General features: G+C 29.7%; 1 protein-coding gene across 4 annotated transcripts in view; it reads left to right on the forward strand.

The window, feature by feature from the left end:
- Positions 1-27,379, forward strand: part of LOC118187991 (uncharacterized) — a 275,888-nt gene that overhangs the window by 182,057 nt on the left and 66,452 nt on the right. For all 4 annotated transcript variants that reach the window (XM_085814595.1, XM_085814593.1, XM_085814594.1 and 1 more), the window contains exons 10-18: positions 187-341; positions 505-627; positions 10,475-10,650; positions 19,338-19,488; positions 21,689-21,823; positions 21,915-22,075; positions 22,288-22,380; positions 22,498-22,669; positions 24,009-24,110. In XM_085814595.1, coding sequence (XP_085670721.1) covers positions 187-341; positions 505-627; positions 10,475-10,650; positions 19,338-19,488; positions 21,689-21,823; positions 21,915-22,075; positions 22,288-22,380; positions 22,498-22,669; positions 24,009-24,110 — 1,268 coding nt within the window. The remainder of the gene's footprint in view (positions 1-186; positions 342-504; positions 628-10,474; positions 10,651-19,337; positions 19,489-21,688; positions 21,824-21,914; positions 22,076-22,287; positions 22,381-22,497; positions 22,670-24,008; positions 24,111-27,379) is intronic.

Raw genomic sequence — 27,379 nt, forward strand, 5'->3', positions numbered from 1 at the left:
CAAATTTTTTTACATATTAATTTTACATATTAATTATACATATAATATATAATTTACATATTAATTTAACAAGCATGATAAAATATATGATTACTGAAAATTTTGAGGTAAAATACTACATGTAAATTTACATTTAAATATTTTTCAATCATGGAAAAAAATTTAACTTCTTCATTATTTTTTCAGCTTTACTAACATTCACAGATGGAAACCTTATTGGTGCTATACTTGACAGAAATGGCTTAAGGCCTTCAAGATATTATCTCACTCGAGATAATCACATGATAATGGCTAGTGAAGTTGGTGTGTTAGATTTAGAAAATTCTAATATTCTTCAGAAGGTACTATTTATTTTTCTTTTTTGAAGTACTATTCCTGTGTTTAATTAAAATGTGCACAATTTTGTTTTACATTTTTTTGTTATGTTTGACTTTTTTATTAATATTTATTATATTACATACATTCTCAAAGTATTGATGTATATTTTATGAATTTTACTTAAAGGGCCGTTTGAGACCAGGTCGCATGCTTTTAGTTGATACACAGAAGCATGTATTCATCAAAGATGAAGAACTGAAACTTCAAATAGCTCAGAAACGTCCACTAGGGGAATGGTTGAAAGAAATGGTAAGATTTTGTGTTTGTGATTTATATAAAGAAATTATTTTTAATTGATCTATATTTATGTATAGTATGTTGGAGAAATTTTCATAAAAGATTTTAGGTTCTGATCTGTATTCTAAAACACATTTTTATATTTAAATATAATATCCTATTATTTTTTTCTTAAATAGGACGTTTTTCTCTGAAATATCATAGCAAAATCATCAAATTATTCTAGAACATTTCAAATTCTTTACGTTTAACTCTTTGAGCCTACCAAAGCTGAGCAATTAAAATCACAGAATGCTAATAGTTTGAGCCTGCAAATAAGTTGACTGCAATCAGGTTTCGTTTATATTATGCAACCACCTGCAGAATAAATAAGAACAAGTTTCTTTTAGAAAGTTCTCAACAAATTCCCTTCTGTTACAAAGTTGATATCCATTATGTGGTTTGCTTTTGTGCTTTGCAAAATAAGACTTGTATTTTTGTAAACTATATAGTCATATAATCGGATGCAAGTTCAGATTTAACATTTTGTTGCAAAATATCTGATTGTAATGAATTATAGATTTTTTTAGACCAGCTTACAGTGTATTTCGAATAAATATGTAAATTTTACATAAGATTACTTTTTGTTGTAATTCATAATGCACAAGGCTGGATTAAGATTTTTAGAGTCACTAAGAACTTGGAAGATTTTGGTGCCCTCACATATGTTTACACCAGTTTTTATCTTCATGCCTTCTCTCTCTCTCTCGGTTTTCGTTTAGCTGCAGCATGCATTCTATGGTAAAACCATCAATGGGAAATTTCTTTGGTGCCTCCTATCCTGAATACCTAAGCACTTTTTTGTGGGGCCTGCTTTCCTTGATGCCAAAGTCTTTGCCCTTTTACCTTTTACTTTTCAGTTTTTAATACTCAGCCTTACCATAATATTTTTTATTTTGGTAAGCCAGTACATTTTTGCTCAAAGTGGGACAATTCTAAGAAAATACAACAAGAAATAAAGCCTACTAGGATAAGCACCTATGATTGAAAAGTCTAAATAAAGAAGTTAACCAAAAAAAAATTTTTTTTTTTAATCTGAAAGGTTTCAGATTTTGAATTACGTCCAAAGGGGCTTTTTTTAACTTTTTGTGTGTTACCCTTAGTTATTAAATATCATGTTCTTTGTACTTAAACCATAAAATTCAGTTCAATAGCTATGTTGCAAAATAATTTTAAAATGAGCATATCTTTAGAATTTCGGATACACAGTTCTGCGGGCTGGAAATATAAAGGTTTTTTTTTCCTCCATAGAGTGTTGTCATTGCTCGCTCTTAAATTGTTGAGTTTGTTACTCAAAAATTCATTAAAGTTTTACAAAATATGAAATCGATAATAAAACAAATTCCAAGTTTCAAATTTGGTCTTGAACATGCCCATATTTGTAGGAGGTTTGCGTCATTCAAAATTCAATGGCTCTATGTACCGTTGCTTTATCACAATACGAGAAATATACATACATTTATGCAGATTTTTCTGAATTTCTTCAAATATAATGCAGGACTCTAACATTTGGTAGCAGCAGTTTGAAAAGGGATTTGCCGTTTATAGTGATTCAACGCAAAATCGCAAAACAAAAACAATAATCCTTCAGGGACAAAGCCCCTTTGGACTAAAAACATTGAGGTAAAAAGCATTTTTAATAACTGAACATATCTTATAATTAGGAAGTTATTAGGTTTTATCACTAGTGTAAATGTTTTTTAAAAATTCTTTATTATTTTTAATGGCATCAAAAAATTCATGGCATAGTTCACAGTTAATTTTAAAGTTGATTCAGCTATTCTAACTCTTCTTCAGAACATATGATATTCATTATTGAGAATATGCTTTCTTGTATACTCAGTATGTATTCTATTATTTGAATTAGATTGGGCAATAATTTTTTCCCCTTGAAATAATTGAAAAGTTGTACCCATTTTTCTCCACAACTTTTATTTTTTCAGATTTTGTAATTAGCTGACAAAAAAGCTTTTGCAATCACTAGTTCATCAAAAAGATTAATCCTTATTTATTATATCATTTGTGAGAGTTCCTTTAATTTTTTCACCTGAAGCTTCAGTTTCAATACATATTTGTTTATTGTTGTTTATCTAAAAAAAAAAAAAAAAAAGGAGAAAAAAGAAGAAATATTCTGCTATACCAAAGTTGTGAATTGTGTTCCCATAACTCATGTGAGAAAGACAGCTGTCATAAAATGCTGTAATATCATGATGAATTGTATTGATATTAATACTTCCAATTTTTTTAAACCATTCTAATTTTTTTTTGCTTCTTGAAGTATGTACAGTCAAAAGTCGTTAATCCGGACTCGTCGGGACTTCGGCGATTCCGGATTATCGATTTTTCCGGATTATAGATCATCAGTTTAAATCTCGTAAAATGGCATGCAGAAATTATAAAATTAAAAATATGAAACCATAATTTATGAAATAAAGAACAGTTATGATCTAAAGGGTATCAAAATTTACAAAAAAAAAAAAAAAAAAAAGCTTAATATTTATTTGTTTACTTTATTAAACATTTCTTTCAATGTAAGTTGTTTAAGTTGCTTCATTTTTTATGCGATAATACATTCTCTTTAATTCTATAAACAGACATAATTTCTTGTTCAGTTACAAAGTTCTGCTGTTCAGGTCCTATAATTGCTGTGTCGAGAATACCGACTAATTTGTCAATCAAAATTTTTTCGTTTTCAATAACTTCATTCACTTTCTTCGCTATCAGAAACGAATTATAATGACGAGGAATTTGATTTAAATCATATCAAAGACAGAGTTCATCGAGATGAAATACTACATTTAGTAAGGAATTATAAGCCAAATAAAATAAAAACATCTGCCCTGAAGATAAGGATAGTGCTGACAGATCAACTTCCAATTCACTGCGCGCCTGCTGTGGCGTTAAAGATAAACAAAGTTTAGATAAACAAACGTTAAAGTTTAGATGAACAAAGGATATGTCTTTATCCATTTTTTGCAGCAATTCCACTTTTTGTTTAATGGACTTCGAAACATACTTTCACTTTGCAGATCCTTTACATATTAGTAAATATATATCAGAAATTCTATTTGACATAATCGAAAGTTCAAGCTTACTTTTATAAAATTGCTCTAACAGTCTGCAAAAAATAATAAGCCGAATCCAATTCGAAGATTAAGGAACAACGCAATCTGCAATATTAACTGAATTAGATAATTTTAGCTTAGCTTATACCGTCCGTTATACATTAAACGCGCATTCGTAAACGTATTTTGCGCATGCGCACATGCATATTCGCAGCCGTAAAGGCCTTACGCGCATGCGTCGCGTTGAAAGAAAGTTTGTAGCTTTGAGGTCCGGATTATGGGTGTCCGAATTAACAACTTTTGACTGTATTTATTATCACACCTTTCCTCAAGATTTGCTTTTTAATTTTTCAGCACTTTCTATAATCGAGATAGTCTTGTTGAATGATTTAGTTGCTTTTGCACAAACCATAAATACATTTCACCACGATCATTATCAAAATTGTTTTTTAAATATCAAAAATTAAATTTTAAAATGTTTTATCATCAGTGGATAGTGTTTCTGTGAAATAACATTTCAGTGCTTCATAGATTTTTAAGTGTTATGTCAATAGCTGGAAATAAGGAAAGAAAACAGATGTTACCATGTTGAAGAACCTTTTTTATACTTTGCATTTATAAATTCATAGAACTCTTTTAGTTTAATATCATTAAACCATATAAATGCGGAAATATTTATAAATTTTAACTACTCAAAAATTGTAAATAGTGTTTTCTCTTCTGTGTTTAACACTCCCAAAGCTAGGATTTCAATTATATCCACAAAATTCAATAATTTGTTTTACTACACTGTGAGTCTTTATAATTGACATTAAATAGTGTGTCAGTGAATTTCTGCAGTTCCAGTTGGAACTAATTGGAATTCTAAAAGTCTTTTATGTCAGAATCTGGCAAAAACACTGCACAACGTTTCAGACAGTTTTAATTTCTTTATTGTTAGAAGAATCTATTGATAACCTTACAAAATTTGTTTTATATACATCTTCGCAAAGCTGCTAAAACAATGTCTCAATCACATTAACATTGAGAGATTCACACTTTGTTCTGGCTAGTGTAACATTGCTTTAGAGAGCTTTAATTAAGATAATCGGATAGTTAACTTAAAATTGAGATTGTGAATAACAATATGAAATGCTGTAGCAGAGCAGATGCTATGATGCATTCAAGGCATTCGTCACATAGTATGTATGTCACAAAATAAAAATATCTGGATCTTACATGCTGCATGCTATTGTAAAAAAATCTGGATGAGAAAATAAAACATCTAAATTCATTAGGCCACAATCTATAATTTTGTAAATAAAAATTTAAATACTGTTTAAAGTACTTAGATCTAGATGTTTTAAAGTACTATGTATATCTTTAAGTTGTTCCAGTTCATATTTTATGTGCAATAGGATTAGTGATATTACTTCACCACATTCTTTCCTTAAATAGGATACTTAGGATTCTCTTTTACACATGACCTAGTATTAGATTATATTTACTTTATTTTTCTAGACCTTAAAATTTATTTTATATATATATATATATATATATATACAGCATGTCTGGGAAAGAACTCATGGAAAAGGACTCATACATCTGAAGTTAGTGTGTTTATTGCACTGCGATTTACACTGCTGCTAGAAAAAAAAAACCTGAAAAATTTTAATGCATTTCTATGTGAGGGCCAGAGCCATTTTAGCTCAGATTTAAGTATTTGCAATTCTTAATATCATCCCACATATATGAAAGCATCACTGCTTCAGCCTTATTTTATTGTTTCCGCGATTTGCACATGCAAATATAAACAGATCAAGTCTACTCCACACTAGTCCTTCTGGAAAACAAAAATTTTAAGTCCTTTTCAGCTGTGTGAACAATATCTTAATAAACACACTGATTTAGAGTGTATGTGTTATTCTTTTTCTGACGCGTCTGTATGTATGTATGTGTGTGTGTGTGTGTGTTGGTTCTAGGAAAAAAGCCCACAGGAATAATGCTCACAGAAAAATGCTCACAGGTATAAATGCTCACAGGAAAAAAGCCCACACAGAAATATGCCAACACAGAAATATGCCCACATAGAAAAAAGCTCACATGGAAAAATGCTCACATGGAAAAAAGCTCACACAGAAGTATGCTCACATGGAAATAAGCCCACTGATAAATAACTCATATAGAAATATCCCTACAGTAATGAATCAGTAATTAATTGATTTGAACATTGTACGCCTACTTGAATTTTCTAAAGAAAAATTATTTAAATTACCAAAACATCTATGGTATATATTTCAAAAACTTTTAACTTATGTGTAGATTCAGTTGCTACATAAGATTAACAAATGGGCCATTTTGAATTAAAAGGAGAAAGAAAGAAAGTAAACATGAAACAGAATTAATTATACAATAAAAAATTATTATAATTTTAATTGTTAAAAAAATAAATATAAGTTACACATTTTTTAATATAAACATTTAGAAGAATAACGAATAATGAATGAGAATTTAGAATGATTATTTTATTTAAATTACTAAAAATATTTAATTTTATCGTCGATTTCATCATAGTTTCTTACATGATTCATCATTACAAAATGTAAGTTTTTCATGCTTTCTTTTTTTTACTTCAGTAAATCCTGTATTTACATTAGATAATAACAAATGTTGAGAGCAGTGACATGCGGTCCATATGTGCAGGGTGTGCAGTGCACACCCTGGCAAAATTATGAGAGACAATAATTTTCTGCATCTATCCTTATATGGTATATAACAAATATTATTTATAATATATTCAAATATTATGTTGATATGCTTGCTTGTATTCCCGCAGTGCGTGCGGTACCATGTAGCGCGTTCAAAAGCAAATGTACATAGGAAATTTTGATGTGTACTACGCACTGCGCGCTAATAGAAAATCACGCTTTATATGTATGGGCTACTGGAGAAGTACAGCATACTATAGCACTGAGGCAAGTGCAGCTATTTTTCCTGCACTTGGCATTCAGAATCATCCGAAGGTACGGGTTATTAAGTGTTGTATTAGAGCGGGGACTTACGTGCTGAAGTGCTTTTGGTTTTTTAACTGATTAACTGGCCATACGATTTTGCAGACTGTTAATGTTTAAATTTATATATTGCAAGCTTTTGTTTTCATGGAAATATAAAAGAAGTATTTCATCAATATAAATGGAAATGTTGTAGTGTGGTAAAGTAATTTCGGTATTGTATTATATTTATAGAAATAATTCGCTGAAAAACAATTCTGTTTTGTTAGACAAAAAAAGAAACGAATTTTAACAGAACAGTCTAAATTTTACCATTCATTGTGTCTTACAAACAGTATATAAATTATACAGTCAAAAGTTGTTAATCCGGACTTGTCGGGACTTCAGCGATTCCGGATTATCGATTTTTCCGGATTATAGATCATCAGTTTAAATCTGGTAAGATGGCATGCAGAAATTATAAAATTAAAAATATGAAACCGTAATTTATGAAATAAAGAATAATTATGATCTAAAGGGTATCAAAATTTACAAAAAAAAAAAAGCTTAATATTTATTTGTTTACTTTATTAAACATTTCTTTCAATGTAAGTTGTTTAAGTTACTTCATTTTTTATGCGATAATACATTCTCTTTAATTCTATTAAACAGACATAATTTCTTGTTTAGTTACAAAGTTCCGCTGTTCAAGTCCTATAATTGCTGTGTCGAGAATACCGACTAATTTGTCAATCAAAATTTTTTCGTTTTCAATAACTTCATTCACTTTCTTCGCTATCAGAAACGAATTATAATGACGAGGAATTTGATTTAAATCATATCAAAGACAGAGTTCATCGAGATGAAATACTACATTTAGTAAGGAATTATAAGCCAAATAAAATAAAAACATCTGCCCTGAAGATAAGGATAATGCTGACAGATCAACTTCCAATTCACTGCGCGTGCGTGCGCCACGCGGCGGAGTTAAAGATAAACAAAGTTTACATAAACAAACGTTAAAGTTTAGATAAACAAAGGATATACCTTTATCCATTTTTTGCAGCAATTCTACTTTTTGTTTAATGAACTTCGAAATATACTTTCGCTTTGTAGATCCTTTACATATTAATAAATATATAGCAGAAATTCTATTTGACATAATCGAAAGTTCAAGCTTACTTTTATAAAATTGCTCTAACAGTCTGCAAAAAATAATAAGCCGGATCCAGTTCGAAGATTAAGCAACAACGTAATCTGCAACATTAACTGAAATAGATAATTAGATAATTTTAGCTTAGCTTATACCGTCCGTTACACATTAAACACGCACTCGTAAACATATTTTGTGCATGCGCACAAGCATATTCACAGCTGTAAAGGTCTTACGCACATGCGTCAACATGACACATGTGCAGAATGTTTGTAGCTTTGAGGTCCGGATTATAGATCATTCCGGGTTATGAGTGTCCGAATTAACGACTTTTGACTGCTATCTGTCTAACACCATATCCCTGGTTTTGTTTTTAAAAATTGTCAAGATGTTTTTCGCAGAACATATGATTTTCAAATGTTAAAAACAATTAATAAATATAATTTAATCCACTGACTGAATAAGAAACAGTTAGTTCTATTGTTCCAGCGTGCAGTGAAATCCTCTGCACGTGGAATAGACGTTCGATTTGTCGGCACCAATGAGCATCCTGATGACTCATCCTGATGATGAGGCACTGCAGTGGCGGGTGCTGTGTGGTGCTACGTTTGCTGAAAATTTAAGTTTTTTGTGGAAGCCCGAAGCGTTGCTTTTTCGCTGCCATACAACACAAGACATGATTTTTGCTTCAGTGCTAGTAGAATTCTCGTAAGTTTAGCTGTTTTTATAGTTATACCTTAACTCCTCAGAGGTAAATATTTTATTTATTGTATTCTTTAAATTTATATTCATAATAAATAACCCATTTCAGAATGGAGAACTCAGATATCTCGATAATTAAAGATTTATTGGAAAATCCATTTTCAAGATGAGACGTTACTACAAAAAATGAAATAGTTAAATTAAGTAGACCGATGCCAGATATTATTCTATCGCAAAAAGTTAAAATTAAAGGACAACAGTGTGTATGACATTTTCAAAAATCTATGTATGAAAAATTTAAATAGTTAACCGGTTGTAGTTAACTGAATAAGTTGTACTGTTGGTCATATTTACTTTTTGTTTTAATTGAAAAGGACAAGAATATTTGGACAAAACAAGGCTATAGTGATTTAAATCATCTCCACGAAGCTTCAAAGAAACATGAAAAAACACAATCTCGCATAAATGCCGTAATACTATTAAAAACATTTGGTACCGTCAGGATAGATTTAATGTTAGATCAACAAAAGGCTTCATCGATTGTTCAACACAATGAAGAAGTAACAAGAAATAGAAATAGTGTCAAGAGATTAATAGATGTAGTTTGTTACTTAGCAAAACAAGAAGATGCATTTCGTGGACACAATGAGAATATAAATTTCCTTAATTGAAGAAATTATATAGAATTAGTAACTTTAATTAGTAAATATAATTACCTTTTAGCAACTCATCTAAGAATTGCAATTGCATTTTCTAGAATCTCTAATAGAATACAAAATGATGTTATTGCATCGATAAAAAATATTGTAATTTCAGAAATTAGAAATGAGCTAAAAGAAATGCCATTCATTGCTTATATGCTGGATGAAATATCTGACATATCTCACAAACGCCGCGACACGCAATGAATTGGAAGTTGATCTGTCAGTACTATCCTTATCTTCAGGGTGGATGTTTTTATTTTATTTGACTTATAATTCCTTACTAAATGTAGTATTTTATCTCGATGTACTTTGTCTTTGATATGATTTAAATCAAATTCCTCGTCATTATAATTCGCTTTCGATAGTGAAGAAAGTGACACAGAGGTTATTGAAAACGAAAAAATTTTGATTGACAAATTAGTCGGTATTCTCGACACAGCAATTATAGGACTTGAACAGCGGAAATTTTTGTAACTGAACAAGAAATTATGTCTCTTTATACAATTAAAGAGAAAGTGTTATCACAAAAAACAAAGCAACTTAAACAACTTACATTGAAAGAAATGTTTAATAAAGTAAGCAAATAAATATTAAGCTTTTTTTTTTTTTTTTTTTTTTTGTAAATTTTGATACCCTTTAGATCATAATTGTTCTTTATTTCATAAATTACGGTTTCATATTTTTAATTTTATAATTTCTGCATGCCATCTTACCAGATTTAAACTGATGATCTATAATCCGGAAAAATCGATAATCCAGAATCGCCGAAGTCCCGACGAGTCCGGATTAACGACTTTTGTCTGTATAATTTTCACTTTATTTTGGTATGCTAGAGTTGGTGAGAAAAATATGAAATTTCATTAACTTCTAATTTAAAAAATAAATCTGTTCAAAATTACTTTCCACGATTTTTTTTAATCCTGGGTATACCTGTCTCGAAACTCAACTCCCCGCCATTCTGATCAGTGGTATTCAAAGGGTTGCAACCCCATTTGGGGTTGTGAAAATTTATAGTGGGATCACAAGGTGGATGAAAATCCTAAAAAATTGGAATTGATGGTATAACTAAGTGTTAATGTTCTGACTGGGGATGCAAAATTGCTTTTGGGGGGTCGTTTGCACTTTTATGGAGCTACACTGCCATAAAGTTTGAATATCACTTTTCTTTATTATTATTAATGTTATTTATCAATTACTCAAGTTGATTGCATATTTTGTTTATTTCAGTTTACTTTAGAAGATTTACATGCTGCTGGGTATGCTGCAGGCCACCAAACTTCTTACCCCAAGCTGGATCCTAGTAAACGAACTATGAGTCAAGCTGTTGAAGACAGACGTTTGGCCCTTTTTGCATATACGATTGAAACCATAAACATGCTTATTGTTCCCATGGTAGACACAAAGTATGTTTTTACTGATAAAAATTTTGTATTGTACATTTTAAGTAAAATGTTTTACGTTGAGTTTGTGCAACTTTTTTGAAAAGTGTTCTTTGGGAGAGTTAATTATTAAAAATTTAATTATTTGGGAGCGTTAATTAGAGGAAAGATTAAATTTTAAGAGATTCTTATTGAGACATTGGGATTTATAAATGTATGAATTATTTATGAATGTTAATACAGTCAAAAGTCATTAATCCGGACTCGTCGGGACTTCGGCGATTCCGGATTATCGATTTTTCCGGATTATAGATCATCAGTTTAAATCTCGTAAGATGGCATGCAGAAATTCTAAAATTAAAAATATGAAACCGTAATTTATGAAATAAAGAACAATTATGATCTAAAGGGTATCAAAATTTGCAAAAAGAAAAAGCTTAATATTTATTTGTTTACTTTATTAAACATTTCTTTCAATGTAAGTTGTTTAAGTTTTGCTTCGTTGCATGTGATAATACTTTCTCTTTAATTCTATTAAACAGACATAATTTCTTGTTCAGTTACAAAGTTCCGCCGTTCAAGTCCTATAATTGCTGTGTCAAGAACACCGACTAATTTGTCAATCGAAATTTTTTTGTTTTCAATAAACTCTGTCACTTTTCTTTGCTATCGGAAGCGAATTATAATGACGAGGAACTTGTTTTAAATCATATCAAAGACGGAGCATATCGAGATGAAATACTACATTTGGTAAGGAATTATAAGCCAAATAAAATAAAAACATCTGCGCTGAAGATAAGGATAGTGCTGACAAATCAACTTCCAATTCATTAGGCGCCCGCCGCCGAGCAGCGTGAAATTGATAAACAGATTTCGGATTTCAAAACATACTTTCGCTTTAGATCCTTTACATATTAACAAATATATATCGGAAATTCTATTTGATATAATCGAAAGTTTAAGCTTACTTTTATAAAATTGCTCTTACAGTCTGCAAAAAATAATAAGCCGGATGCAATTCGAAAATTAAGGAACAATGCAATCATCAACATTAACTGAAATAGATAATTAGATAATTTTAGCTTATACGTCCATTATACATAAAATGCGCACGCGAAAACGTATTCTGCACTTGCGCACACTCATATGCGCAGTCGTAAAAGGTCTTACGCGCACACGTGAACGCCTCTGCGCATGTGTCAACGTGGCGCATGCGCAGAAAGTTTTTAGTTTTGATGTCCGGATTATAGATCATTCCGAATTATGGGTGTCCGAATTAACGACTTTTGACTATAGTCATTTTGTTTTTGTAGCTTAATTATTATTACATATTAGTATATGGTAATTAGTTATTGCATATTAATAAATAATTAAATATTAATAATTATGTAATATACATATTACAAGCACATATAATATTTTAATAGGTCTCAGTAGACTCTTAACTTTACTAAAGTAATTATTTAAAAAAAATTATACGAAATGTTTACAGTAAACTTTTTCAATACACATTTTTATTCCACCGTTATGTTTTATGCATTTTTTAAGTGTATGTTTTAAAATAGCACCAGCTATATAAATCAAGTTTAAAAATAGTTTCTTTTTTAAAATCTTTGTCTTCTTTTTTTTCTGAAAAACATCATTATCATCAAAAACAAATAAAATACCCAACTAATTCATAAAAGAATCATGCAGTTTTTTATATCCCAAATAAAACCCATCAAAGTCATGAAGAGTGGCTTTTAAAGTAATTCCTTATCTTAAAAAATTTTAATTCTTTAGTTTAAAAAAAAATGAAAGTATTCAGATTTTATATTACACCCAAAGGGGCACTTTTTTAACATTTTGTGTGTTATCTTTATTTATAAAATATCATGTTCTTTGCACTTTTACCATAAAATTCAATTCATCAGTAATATCTCAAGATAATTTTAAAATGAGCATATCTTTAGAATTTCTGATACACAGTCTCATGCATTGGAGATAAAAGAAAAATCCCCCCCGTACAAGTGTTGCCATTGCTCGCTTTGAATTCATTGAGTTTCTTAATCAAAAACTCATAAATGCTTTACAAAATATCAAATAGATAATAAAACAAATTTGAAATTTGGACTTTCAAATGCCCATATTCGGGTGATGTACGTTATTCAAAATTTGATGACTCTACCATTGTTTTATCACAATGCGAGAAACATACATACATTTATGCAGATTCTTCATTATTTAATTTCTTTAAATATAATCAAAACTCTAATATTGGTGGCAACAATTTAAAAAGTGATTCATCGTGTATAGTGAATCAATACAAAATGCCAAAACGAAATTAATAGCCCTTCTGGGAAAATTGCCCCTTTGGGCTAAAAAGATGTTTTTTCATAAAAACGCCAAGATTGACTTTTTGCAGCCGCAAATTTTAATTTTATAATTACAGCACAAGCTCATCTATCTAGCATTCAGTTAACCGGAAAGCTCAAGTAACTGGAATATTTTGGAATTCTAGAAAAATTTTAGCCCCAAAAAATTAAGCAAATAAGAGATTCATAATGCTATTATAGTAGAACTTATACTATTAGCACATGTACATTGTCATGAAAGTGTGATTTATCACCAGTAATGGATATGCAAGATGTCACAACACAGTGTAAGAACTTCATCTTGGTTTTATCTAAACCTAATTAATTCCCAAAAAGCTGATTTAATTTTTGTAAAGAAGGATAGAAGGTCTTTTTTTCCTACATTTTGAAATTTGATTAATGTGTGGGACATACCTTCTATGGAATAGCTTGTAACAGAGTATTTTTAAAGTTATAGGATCTTGGCATCAAACAAAGGCACAATATATGACTTAATCGGAAAATGTAAATGGGAAAATTATAATCAGCAATTTAAGTTTTTGTATATGCTGTACCTGCAAGTTTTTTGTGTTTATCATCTAATTAAATAAAGAATGATTTGTTCCTTTAAACTTCTGCTGGAATGACTGGCACAAGTGTGACGAGTTCTCCACCAACTTTTGTTTTAATGCGTACAAAATACAAATAATTTTTTTTCAAAATCTTAAATAACTTTAAATTTGGCTTTTGATATTCAGATTGATGAAAAATAAGATGAGCACTATTTTGATTATTTTAAACCAGAAATATCTTTCATCATTTGACTTTTCTAACATAAAGGCCATTTTTCATACACTCATCCAGAATTTTCACATATCTGTGTTTGATATTTACCAAGTTTTCCATATACAGTCAAAAGTCGTTAATCCGGACACGTCGGGACTTTGGCGATTCCGGATTATCGATTTTTCCGGATTATAGATCATCAGTTTAAATCTCATAAGATGGCATGCAGAAATTCTAAAATTAAAAATATGAAACCATAATTTATGAAATAAAGAATAATTATGATCTAAAGGGTATCAAAATTTAGAAAAAAAAATCTTAATTATTTGTTTACTTTATTAAACATTTCTTTCAATGTAAGTTGTTTAACTTGCTTCGTTTTATGTGATAATACTTTCTCTTTAATTCTATAAACAGGCATAATTTCTTGTTCAACTACAAAGTTCCGCTGTTCAAGTCCCGTAATTGCTGTGCCAAGAATACAGACTAACTTGTCAATCGAAATTTTTTCGTTTTCACTAACCTCTCTGTCACCTTCTTCATGTCTTTATCCATTTTTTGCAGCAATTCCACTTTTTGTTTGATGGACATCGAAACATACTTTCGTTTTGTAGATCCTTTGGGAGCTCCAGCATCGGAAATTCTATTTGACATAATCGAAAGTTCAAGTTTACTTTTATAAAATTGCTTTTCCAGTCTGAAAAAAGTAATAAGCCAGATCCAGTTCGAAGATTAAGGTACAACGCAATCATCAACATTAACTGAAATAGATAATTAGATAATTTTAGCTCATATCGTCCGTTATACATTAAACACGCACTCGAAAATGTATTCTGCACTTGCGCACACGCATATGCACAATCGTAAAGGTCTTACGTGCACGCGTAAACGCATGTATTGCACATGTGTCAATGCGCCGCATGTGCAGAAAGTTTTTAGCTTTGAGGTCCGGATTATAGATCATTCCGGATTATGGGTGTCCGAATTAACGACTTTTGACTGTAGTTTAGTTTTTACTACATATTAAAGAAGTTGAATACTTTTACTGATGTTAAACTAATTTAATTTATTGGCAAATGAAAATTTCCTAATTTTAAAGGATGTTTAAAAGCATCTTAATCAGTCCTTTTCTCTTCCTGCAGTTTTTTTTCCAGAAAATGGTGCCAAATTTTAGTTTTTAAGATCATAAACTTGTTGAAATGATGCAGAATTCATTTTTAAAAAATAGATCTGTACTAGCTTTTTTGCAAAATACATCCTTTTTGTATGTTAAGGTCAGATAGAAATTTACATAAAATATTTATGGGATCATAGTTTCAGTACAGTATAATTCTGCTTTTGTATAACCAGAGCTCCCTTTTTCTTAATAGTACTTATAAAAAGAATTCTCGGTCTTTTCACTTTTCCCATGTTTGCAATGCACTCCAACAAACAAACAAAATTTTGATTCTCATAACATTTTCAACTTCAAGATCAGTGAACATACAGAAAAAATAGTGATCTAAATATGGGGGAAAAGCACTTGGAATGAACAATGCTTAGTTTCAGCATTTGCTTAAATCATCAATGGTTTGTGTTCCTCTAGTCCATCTTGCTGAAGTCTTTTACACAGCTTCACCAAGAAAGTTCTTTTCTTATTTCTTCTAAAAATAAGAATATTTTACTTGTCTAGAAATGCACAAAGAGGAGAAGAACATATTTTTGGATAGAGAAGATGTTATAATTTCCTAGACAATGAGAAGATTATCAAGGAATATATGCTGAACTTTCAAAAACCTTAGGATTATCAGTTTTAGTGCTAAACATGACTGTAAAAAAATAGATGCAATAAGGCTAGTGGTGAATGAAAATGGACCAAACTGTAAGAAAAAGTATGCAATGTATGAAAGTATGCAAGTATGAAAGTATGCAATATAAAGCAAATGAGGAGAGCTGAAGGAAATGATAAACTGGTTCTAGACCTCACATGCTTCTAATATACTGGTCAGTGATAGGGTGTTGCCTAACAAAGCATGCAGCGTGGCCAATCAACTCACCATAAAAAATTTCTCAGTATCAAATATATGGATTGTCAGTGAAGAAGGAAGTAGAGTGGAAGTTGAAGAAAATAATATGGTTACTTTTGCTTGGGAGAGGTTAGACTAATCACTTAGTGGGTAGTGTTGTCTGTATTGACGATGAAATTGTCATTATTGAAACTGTATGTGTGAAAATGATGATGGAATCTCATATGCAATAAAATTTGAGTGAAAAAAGTGGTAAAGATGAGGATTGTGAAGATAACAGGCAGAGCTGGCGCCAAAACAGGTATAACCGGTGCAGCCACACCGGATTGCAGAATTTAGGGGCAGAAAAATTTATCAAATTTAGGGAATTACTAGACAGCAGATGCTAGGAATTGAAAGAATAGCACCGGGTGGTGAAAAGCCTAGTTCTGGCACTGGTAACAGGTTGCCCTTTCATGCACTGATAACTATACCAATAAATACTAGCAAGAAATGCACTTTGGCTGCTAATAGAAATTGTGACAGGGTTAATAATCTTTATAAACTGGAAAAACAAATTCAGACGATCCATAAAAAAATATTAAGCGAAAAACAATATTGTGCTAATTGATCAAAAACTAGGTGCTGTAATGTTTGTGTAAGTAAATATTAACAGTATATTAAAATTCTGAAATTTGAACAGTATTAAATTAATGGCTTCCAGTACTGCACAGAAATAATGCAACAGTTATATATACAGTCAAATGTCGTTAATCCGGACTCCTCGGGACTTCAGCGATTCCGGATTATCAATTTTTCTGGATTACAGATCATCAGTTTAAATCTCATAAGATGGCATGCAGAAATTCTAAAATTAAAAATATCAAACCTTAATTTATGAAATAAAGAACAATTATGATCTAAAGGGTATCAAAATTTAGAAAAAAAAAATCTTAATTATTTGTTTACTTTATTAAACATTTCTTTCAATGTAAGTTGTTTAACTTGCTTCGTTTTATGTGATAATACTTTCTCTTTAATTCTATAAACAGACATAATTTTTTGTTCAACTACAAAGTTCCGCTGTTCAAGTCCCGTAATTGCTGTGCCGAGAATACAGACTAACTTGTCAAACGAAATTTTTTCGTTTTCACTAACCTCTCTGTCACCTTCTTCATGTCTTTATCCATTTTTTGCAGCAATTCCACTTTTTGTTTGATGGACATCGAAACGTACTTTCGTTTTGTAGATCCTTTGGGAGCTCCAGCATCGGAAATTCTATTTGACGTAATCGAAAGTTTAAGTTTACTTTTATAAAATTGCTCTTACAGTCTGCGAAAAATAATAAGCCAGATCCAATTCGAAGATTAAGGTACAATGCAATCATCAACATTAACTGAAATAGATAATTTTAGCTTATACCGTCCGTTATACATAAAACGCGCACACGAAAACGTATTCTGCGCTTGCGCACACGCACATGCGCAGCCGTAAAGGTCTTACGCGCATGCATAAACGCCTATGTGCATGTGCCAATTCGGCGCATGCGCAGAAGGTTTTTAGCTTTGAGGTCCGGATTATGGGTGTCCGAATTAACGACTTTTGACTGTATATTTATTCTAAAAATTGTTTACAAATAAAGTTTTTTTTTTTTTTTTTTTTTTTACTGCTAGATAATGGAATGTAGTTTCGCATTGTTCAGTATTTTTAAAACATTTTTAAAATTGTATAAAATGCAATACAGTTATTTATATATCAGTAATGAGCTTTTCTTGGAGTTGCTACACATATGTATAAAAAAATAATTTCCCACCATTTATACTTTCTTGCAATTTATATTTTCTCTTTGAAAATTGTAAAAGATTAGTTTCGTTATACTTATGTTATATGATAACAGCACTGTATTTTTAATTACTTTAATAATTTTTAATGAACATTTAATGTTTTAATTCTGGAAGCTGAATCAGCATTTGCATTAGATTCTACTAGTCATTTTACAGAGCTGCTTCTGTTATCAGAGTTATTATAGTTTTTTAATAAGGATTTATATAATTTATCTTTCTGTGTATTTTCAATTGTACAACTTAAATTAATCTTAAAAAAGGTGATATCATAAATCCATTTAAAATTGACCAACTTGAGCAAGAACATAAAGAATGAGATATAAAAGTTTAAAACTACTCTTTCAATTTTTATGCTGCATTCAAATAATTTTGTAATGAGACAATTAAATCTTAAAAACTAGAAGAAAATTAGAGTGAATCAGTTAAAAAAAATAAATGAAATAAAAATAATAACATGGCCTGTTTTATGTTTCTAACTTACTGTTATTAGAAAAAGCTTTGACTATTTTCAATTCATGTTTTCTTTTTTTTTTTTTTTTTAAACTACCTAATGTTATAACATATCTAATAGGTTAAAGTATCTGAAGTATAAGAATTTCTTATATTAATGCTACTAGAAACTTTTATAGGCCATATTATGTAATTACAGTCAAAAGTCTTTAATTCGGACACCCATAATCCGGAATGATCTATAATCCGGACCTCAAAGCTAAAATCTTTCTGAGCATGCGCTGCGTTGATGCATGCTCGTAGGCGTCTTACGCGTGCGTGCAAGACATTTACGACTGCGCATACGCGTCTGCGCAAGCGCAGAATACGTTTTCGCGTGCGCATTTAATGTATAGCGGACGGTATAAGCTAAAATTATCTAATTATCTATTTCAGTTAATGTTGATGATTGCGTTGTTCCTTAATCTTCGAATTGGATCCGGCTTATTATTTTTTTTCAGACTGTAAGAGCAATTTTATAAAAGTAAGCTTGAACTTTCGATTATGTGAAATAGAATTTCCGATGCTGGAGCTCGCAAAGGATCTAGAAAACGAAAGTATGTTTCGATATTTTATTCGGCTTATAATTCCTTACTAAATGTAGTATTTAATCTCGATGTACTCTGTCTTTGATATGATTTAAATCAAATTCCTTGTCATTATAAATATCACGAATACAAATCAAATAGTTTTCTGGTTGCAATTTTCTAATTTCGGCTATGCATAAGATATGCTTTACGCATGCACGCGTTGAAAGAAATGTTTAATAAAGTAAACAAATAAATATTAAGCTTCTTTTTTTGTAAATTTTGATACCCTTTAGATCATAATTGCTCATTATTTTATAAATTACGGTTTCATATTTTTAATTTTATAATTTCTGCATGCCATCTTACCAGATTTAAACTGATGATCTATAATCCGGAAAAATCGATAATCCGGAATCACCGAAGTCCCGACGAGTTTGGATTAAAGACTTTTGACTGTATATATTTACTGAAAATTTTTAAAGATTATGATATTGAAGCCTTTATCAATTGTAAAATGTTATTCACTCTAAATATATAAAATTTGTTTTTTGTTACCTGAAAGTTTCTTGTAAATCATGTTCTTTTGTGACTATGCATTTATAAATAATATAATGAAAAGAATCGTTTTCTGATTACTTAGCATTTATTGGATTTTATTTCTGCCTATTTAGATTATTTATTCTGAAAGAGTTAATTTGTTGGAGTGAAATATGTATTCATACTTTTTTTTTAATTATTTTTTAGAAAAGAAGCTCTTGGTTCTATGGGAAATGATGCACCTTTAGCATGCCTTTCTTTATATCAGCCTCTCATATATGACTATTTCAAACAACTTTTTGCCCAAGTTACAAACCCACCTATTGATCCCTTCAGGGAAAGAATTGTAATGTCTCTGGTTAGTAGATATTTTTCACTGAATTTTTGTTACCAAATGGTACTTGTACTCTGTATGCATTGAGCCATTTTAACTACTTTGCTGGTTATTTTTAGGCGTTGATAGAATTCTTTTTCAAATCCTAAAAATCTAGAAATGCTATAAATTTTTGGAAAAAAATGACATTTTAATTTTAAGAAATTTTTAATTTATATATAGTTAATGCAATTTTTTAAACTTACAGAAGTGACTTTTTCATGTTGGAATTTTGATATTTGTTAGTAGTATTGCATTTTGTGACTTTTTGAAGCAGTTACTTTTACACTGAGGATTTCTTTTCTGGTTATTAAAGTAAAAGTATAATTTTTGAAAATCTGATAGAAAAAACTATATTATTAAAACAATTCATAATGCTCTAAATTCAAAATTAATTAATGGAAGTTATTTCTGTCTTGCAAATACAATCATTTCTCATTAAGTAAACAGTTTTAAAAATTTCAATTTTTTACTGATATCATATAAATACTAGTTTGTTATTAATTATATATTAATTAGTAATAATTCTTTGTATAGGTAGTTGCCTCTTTTATCTTTTACATTTTTTCACACTCTTTTAAAATAGTATATGCAGGGTGAATTTGAACAAATGGGCAAAACATTAGGGGGTGATAGAAGGTAACTATATGAGCAATACTTGTTGTAGAATGCATGTTGAAATGCAAACAATGAGAAGTTAAAGGGTAGATTTCCACTCTCGCATTTAAAGAATTAGCACAAGAATGGGGGGATATACTTCAGAAAACAATTTTTTTAACAGGAATGTAATTGTTGTACATTTTCAAAGAAATTACTCAAAAGACCTTTTGCCAGCTGTAATGCATGCATCACACCTCCTGGATAGAGACTAATAGACATTTGCGAAGACACAAGGCATTTCCCAAGTATTGCTGGCAACAACAGTGATCTTGGTGACTAAATCCATATTAGTCAATGGGACACTCATAGATTAGGCTTTTCATATGGCTCCTACAGGTAAAAGTCCAAACACAAGAGATCTGGTGATTTTGATGGCTAATATATAGGACTACCTAGACCAATCCATTGCCCTGGAATTTTCATAATTCATATTAACAGGCATCCTCTTGGCAATCAACAATAGAAAATGCCGTTGGGTGAGAAGACTAACCCTTTTTATACTATTTACAATACCACCTAGTGGCTCACTGTTTGCATTCCAACTATACATTCTATGATGTGTATTGCTCATATAACTGCTTTCTATCACCCCCTAAAGTTTTCTCCACTGGTTCAGATTCACCCTTATTTTTTCTACATGTGTAATGAATTGTTAGTACCTTTGCTTCTTTATAAGAAACTTTACACGATTTTGCATTTCTGTAAAAGTTGATTTTTATCGTAATTTCCCAAAATTCATCATAATCAAGGTAAAAGGAATGATGTATGCTGGCACTAGTTCAATCTGTATTTAACTTTTATATTCTTACCCTTTCATCAAAATCCATTTTAAGATGTCAAAACTCATTATGAAAATTAGGATTGTTGTTTTTATTGTTCATATTTTACATTACCTGTTCTCTATCTTATAGAAAATTTTTTACTATGTGCAGAGCAAATTTAGACTAAATAAAGCCCTAAGCTATTTGAGATATGGGGCCGTAAGTCTGTTATACTATATTTTAATACTGTATTTATACTATATTTTAAATAGCTTGAGTAGCTTAAACCTAAATCCCGCACTGACTGTGTGTTGCTTACATAACATAAATTGAACTGGCTGTTCTCTATCTTATAGAAAATTTGTTGCTATGTGTTGTTAATATAATATAAATTGAACAGCAAAGTATTTTCTTAGGTGAAATATAACATTCTGTAGTTTTTAATGAATGCTAAATGTTAAGTGATATATTGCCACTTATATTAGAATAATTGTTTCACATATGTGCAGAATCTTGTCAAAAACAATGGTAAGGTGTAATCAGTTTCATAATTGATAGTAAAGAATTTAAGATTGCATGGAATTTTTAACATTTAAATGACTACAAAAAATAAGTTATATCCATAAAACAAGCTACTCTCTAAAGGTGTACAGTTTTGCTGAAGTCTTAGCTTTATTAAATAACAGAAAAATACTTTAAAAAAAATCAGTAATTTATTATTTTGTTTTAAACATTTAATTTTTTTAAACTTAAATTTACTTTAGGCATGTCCAATTGGGCCTGCTGCAAATATTTTAGAACCAAGTGCTGAACAATGCTGTCGTTTGTATTTGGAACAACCAATACTATCATTAAAGGATATACAAGCTTTGAAGGCTACTACATATAAAGGTTGGAAGGTGAGTCTATTAATATTGCTTTATACATTTATTTTATTTATATATTTATTTTAATCAGAATTTCAGAACATACTTATTTTTTTCAAACTAGACAAAAGTTATAGACATGGTATATCCAGTACATGAAGGAGCAGGGGGTCTCTTACCAACTCTAGAAAAAATTTGTGCTGAAGCTTGCAGTGCAGCTGAAAATGGTTATTCTTTAGTCATACTTTCTGACAGAAAGGCTGGTCGAGACTATATACCAATAAGGTATGCATCCTGTTGCTATGCTCTGTAATATTTGAAAAAGGTAATACGTAAATGTGATAAATATGTTAAACAAAAATTTGAAATGGTAAGAAGACAGTGTGATATAAACTGAATGTTTGATAATCACAATTCATTATAATAACTAAATATTTGTAATAATAAATATAAATTTAGTGTATAATTTTTGTTTTAATGTTTTCATATTTTTGCAGTGCATTATTAGCATTAGGTGCTGTTCATCATCATTTGATTAATAAACTCCAAAGAATGAAAGTTGGTTTAGTCCTGGAAACAGGAGAAGCAAGGTTGTTACACTTTGTTTTAGATATTTTCTTATTTTATTTAATAAATTTTAAATACAAAGATGAATAGAGAGAGCTATTTATATTTAGAGAGAAATATTTGAATAATTATTTTTTTAGGGAAGTTCATCATATGTGCGTCTTACTTGGCTATGGAGCTGATGCTATTTGCCCATACCTTGTGTTTGAAAGCATGGCTGAATTACAGGGAGAAGGGGTGATAAGTGAGCATCTTACTGAAGACATGATTTTTCAAAATTATGTAGAGGCTACAGAACGGGGAATAGCAAAAGTAAGTACTTGTGATTTCATATTTGCAATGAAATTCGTTAAAATTTTTCTCATTTATAATCTGTTATAAGTAATTGTCCTCTTTCTTTAAATGTGTTACAAATTTCAGAATTATATATGTAGAATACCTCTCCATTTTCATAATGCCCATATAGGCACATTGTATATATATATTTTTTATGTATGTTATAAGTGCTTGTATATATGTATGTATTTATATTGAAATGTGGTAAAAAAGGGCACGAAAGTTGACTTGGTATAGTTTTATTTAAAAGTCGATAATCTATTGATAAAGGATGGATGGATATGTTATAGACATGATAATTTGGTTTATCATTTTTGTATATTATTTGTATCATTAAATGCATGAGATCAGCACACACAAAAATGTGTTATTGAATAAATTTATTAATTGTGTTTTTGTTCGAAATGATTCTATAGCTGTTAAAGAATAATTTGAATACATGATATTCATTAAAAAATTTTTTGATGGATTTAGTAGAGTCAGAGTGATTACTGTCCCATTTGTTTTGATAAATTAGCCTACACTTAATCATTTATTTTTATTTTATCAATTTGGAAATTACTTTAATTGAGCTAATGAACATTCAGACTAGTAAACTAAATAATAAAATGTCTCTTTTCAATTGTGTGTTATGCTTAACTCTGTAATTTTAAAGTTAGCCTAATAAGAGATAAAATAAAATTTTCCATTCTTGTTCAATGGTTAACTTGATCGATAATTTGATTATTTTGAATTATGAAACTATGGTTTGAAATGGCATCATTAGTGGTGAGCTTCTGCATTTCTGAATGATTCAAATTCTGAGATGTATATCATGAGTAGTAGAATTATTCATTTTCTGCACTTATGAAACACAGCTGATTCATTATCACTACTGAGTAAAGATGTTCAATGTGTAATTTAAATTGTGCACCCGCCTTATTATATCTTATCTGGAATATGTCTAGAGCATATTATTAAATGAATGAAGTCTTTCAACCGCATTCAGTGATTTATTAAGACATGATTATGCTTTTGATGATAAGTGAATACAGATTTTTCTGAATGTCCATGATAGTCTAAGTTATTACTTTTACAGCTAAATTATTATAATGCTATTAGTTAAAAATAATTTTCATCTTACTAAAGTTTCCTTATTCTTTATTTTATAAAACAAAAGTTAGCTTATGATGTCAACTTAACTATTTCATTTGTTATTGGGGAGTTTTTATAATTTTCTATATGTGAAGATGTATATGGTGATAAAAATGAAGTTATGTATTATCACGTCGTGATAACTATTGATTCACATTCTCTGTATCTCTGTTCTTTTTAGGTTATGGCCAAAATGGGAATATCAACTTTACAAAGTTATAAAGGAGCTCAGATATTTGAAGCAGTTGGTTTGAGTCAAGAAGTTGTAGATTTCTGCTTCAAAGTAATTACAGATTTTCAATTTTACAGTAATAAAGTTCAATAAGGCTAATTTAATCAATATAAATTGTTACCTCGGTGTTAGTTAAAATAACACACGTTAATGTATAGTTTCAAAATTTGGCATATACATTAAGATTTTTTAAAAAAATGAATTTGATATAATAAGTAAATAAATTCTGTTCTAAAGTTAAAAAAGTTTATCAAGACATATTTGTACATATCTGATAATATGGAATGTGGAAATTTATGTTAATAATATAACTATCATGTAACTTTCAGGAAAAAAGTCATCTTACTTTTGTACATATCTGGTAATATGAAATGTAGTTTAAAGTTTATGTTAATAAAATAACTTTCATGAAAAAGTCTTTTATTTTTGTGCATATCTGGTAATATGAAATGCAGTTTAAAGTTTATGTTAGTAATATAACTTCCATGAAACTCAGGAAAGAAATCTTTTCAATTATTGTAAAGTTTTTGCTTTATGTCTTTAGTAAAAATTATTGTGTTCATTTTTTTAAATTTATAGTTTTGTCGTATCTAGGTATATTCTATAATACATATTAGTTGCACTACCTCTGTAAAAAAATTATATATACTCTCATAATTTCCTAAGCGTATCTTTGCAGTGTAAAATGGCAATGTATTAAATAATTTCATAAAATTTTAATCAAAAAGGCGAATTTAATCAATATAAATTATTATACCTTGGTGTTAGTTAAAATAACAAACATGAATGTTTCAAAATTTGACATATACATTAAAATTTAAAAAAAAAAAAAAAGAATTTGATATAATTAGTAAATAAATTCTGTTCGGTGTATGTTGACTACTTTTTGCACATATTTAATACCTATCTTGTCACATCAAAGCAGCATTGTTATGCATATACATATATATATATATAAAACCAAGAGCTAGTGATTAAGTCATAATTAGATTATAAAAGGGGGGCCGCCCTCTAACAGGATATACATAGATCAAAATCAATACAAAAACATTTCATAACTGGGAGAAAAAATCAGCAATTCAATAAAATTAATAAAATTGATGTAAAATACAAACAAACAAAAAATTGTTATAAATTCCTTAGTCTTTTTCTCAGCTTTTGTTAACATATAGAGAGAGAGATTATTTTTAACATTACTATTAAGTTTGGAAGTTGATCCCGTAAACCAAAGTTTTAGGCTCATGATCCATGGCATCAATTATTTTCCTCTGAAAAACTGTTCTTTAGCCAGATGGATGTTATAATCTATTAGTAAAAAACAATTAATCATTCCTACTTAATAATTTTCTAAACGTGAAATGTTCTAGCATAACTTGATAATAAGTTGCATCCTATATTAACTAATTATGCCAATGATAGATTTACTGCCTCGTCTAAAAAATTTACTGGTGTCATCACTTCATCTGCTGAAAGATTTCTGAAGCTTTTGAATGCAGATAGTGTCAATAATATTTATTACGCCAGAATCTATGAGTTTTTCAGAAAGAGTCAGTTAAGTTTTATTAGAGAAAACGATCTTCTTTCATTTATCTAATCATATCATTCCAATAGTTTTGCTTACCTTAATCTTCATCTTTGTTTCTCTGTTTAGAAATGGTTTTGCCTTCATTTTAACATTTATTTAATCTTAAATTTTTGGAATATATATGGTACCTTATTGCTATACAGCTTGCAGAATACCCATAAAAGGCCTTATGCAAGCTGTATTTTTACAAATGTTGGTCACAGACATATATTTTTTCAATCATAAAAATATTTTAAATGACAAAAATATCTGCTTTGACATTTGAAAATTAAAAAATCTGTACGGATATCACATTTTCTTGTATGGCCTATTAAATTATACACATTTTTTGCTACACTTCATTTAAACATATTTGCTTGAATTATTCTAATTTAATTAACCACTTTCAAGACAAATGACTTTGCTCAGGGAAAATGACATAAAAAATTGCAAATTTTGGAGAAATAAATAGCCCGGTCAGTTTTTGTCGTACGATAGTCAAACTTCTTAATTTTTTCCATAACGAGCATAGAACTTTCCCTTACCTTATATATATATATATATTGCAATAAAAAAGGAGGTGCACAACTAGATGTTATAGCAGTCTCATGTACAAAATTTCGATATTCTACAGGTAATAATTTTAGATTCATACGTACATACAGACATCAAAGAAAAAAATCCTTTCTGAATCCATTTTGGAAAAAAAAAAAAAAAAAAAAAAAAGCGCTTTGTTCTGTCCATATGTACAGACATCACCCAAAGAAAATCATCCAAATGGATTTGAGAATTTTCAAAATGAATATTTTCATTGAAATATAATACCTGAAATTTTTCGCGATTACAATATTTCTTTTACTTCGTACAAGGAAGTTTAGCTAGTTTAAACTAGGCATTATAATTTTAACAAAAATACCATAACAGGAAGGCTTTTCTTATTTAATGCATCTTTTTAGCTGAAAGAATATCTTTGTGACCAATAGTTGCAAAAATAAAGGCTACAAAAAAGACTTCGATGGACATGGAGTATAGTCAGCAATTAGCCTCCATCACAATTTTTTTTTCCCTGCTCTTTCATTCAGTGCCAGATTTCTTGTATTTATTTTATTTTTACAATAGTTATACAGTCAAAAGTCATTAATTCGGACACCCATAATCCGGAATGATCTATAATCCGGACCTCAAAGCTAAAAACTTTCTGCGCATGCGCCACGTTGACACATGCGCATAGGCTTTTACGCATGCGCGTAAGACCTCTTACGACTGCACATTGGCGTGTGTGCAAGCACAGAATACGTTTTCGCGTGCGCGTTTTATGTATAACGGTCGGTATACGCTAAATGATGATTGCGTTGTTCCTTAATTTTCGAACTGGATCCGGCTTATTATGTTTTGCAGACTGTAAGAGCAATACTATAAAAGCAAACTTGAACTTTCGATTATGTCAAATAGAATTTCCGATTCTGGAGCTCCCAAAGGATCGTACAAAATGAAAGTATGTTTCGATGTCCATCAGACAAAAAGTGGAATTGCTGCAAAAAATGGATAAAGACATGAAGAATGTGACAGAGAGGTTAGTGAAAATGAAAAAATTTTGATTGACAAGTTAGTCGGTATTCTCGGCACAGCAATTAACGGGACTTGAACAGTGGAACTTTGTAACTGAACAAAAAATTATGTGTGTTTATAGAATTAAAGAGAAAGTATTATCACATAAAACGAAGCAAGTTAAACAACTTACATTGAAAGAAATGTT

Source organism: Stegodyphus dumicola, chromosome 4 (genome assembly GCF_044657685.1).
Source record: "Stegodyphus dumicola isolate Sdum_Otavi_A_Nest chromosome 4, ASM4465768v1".
Classification (NCBI taxonomy): domain Eukaryota; kingdom Metazoa; phylum Arthropoda; class Arachnida; order Araneae; family Eresidae; genus Stegodyphus; species Stegodyphus dumicola.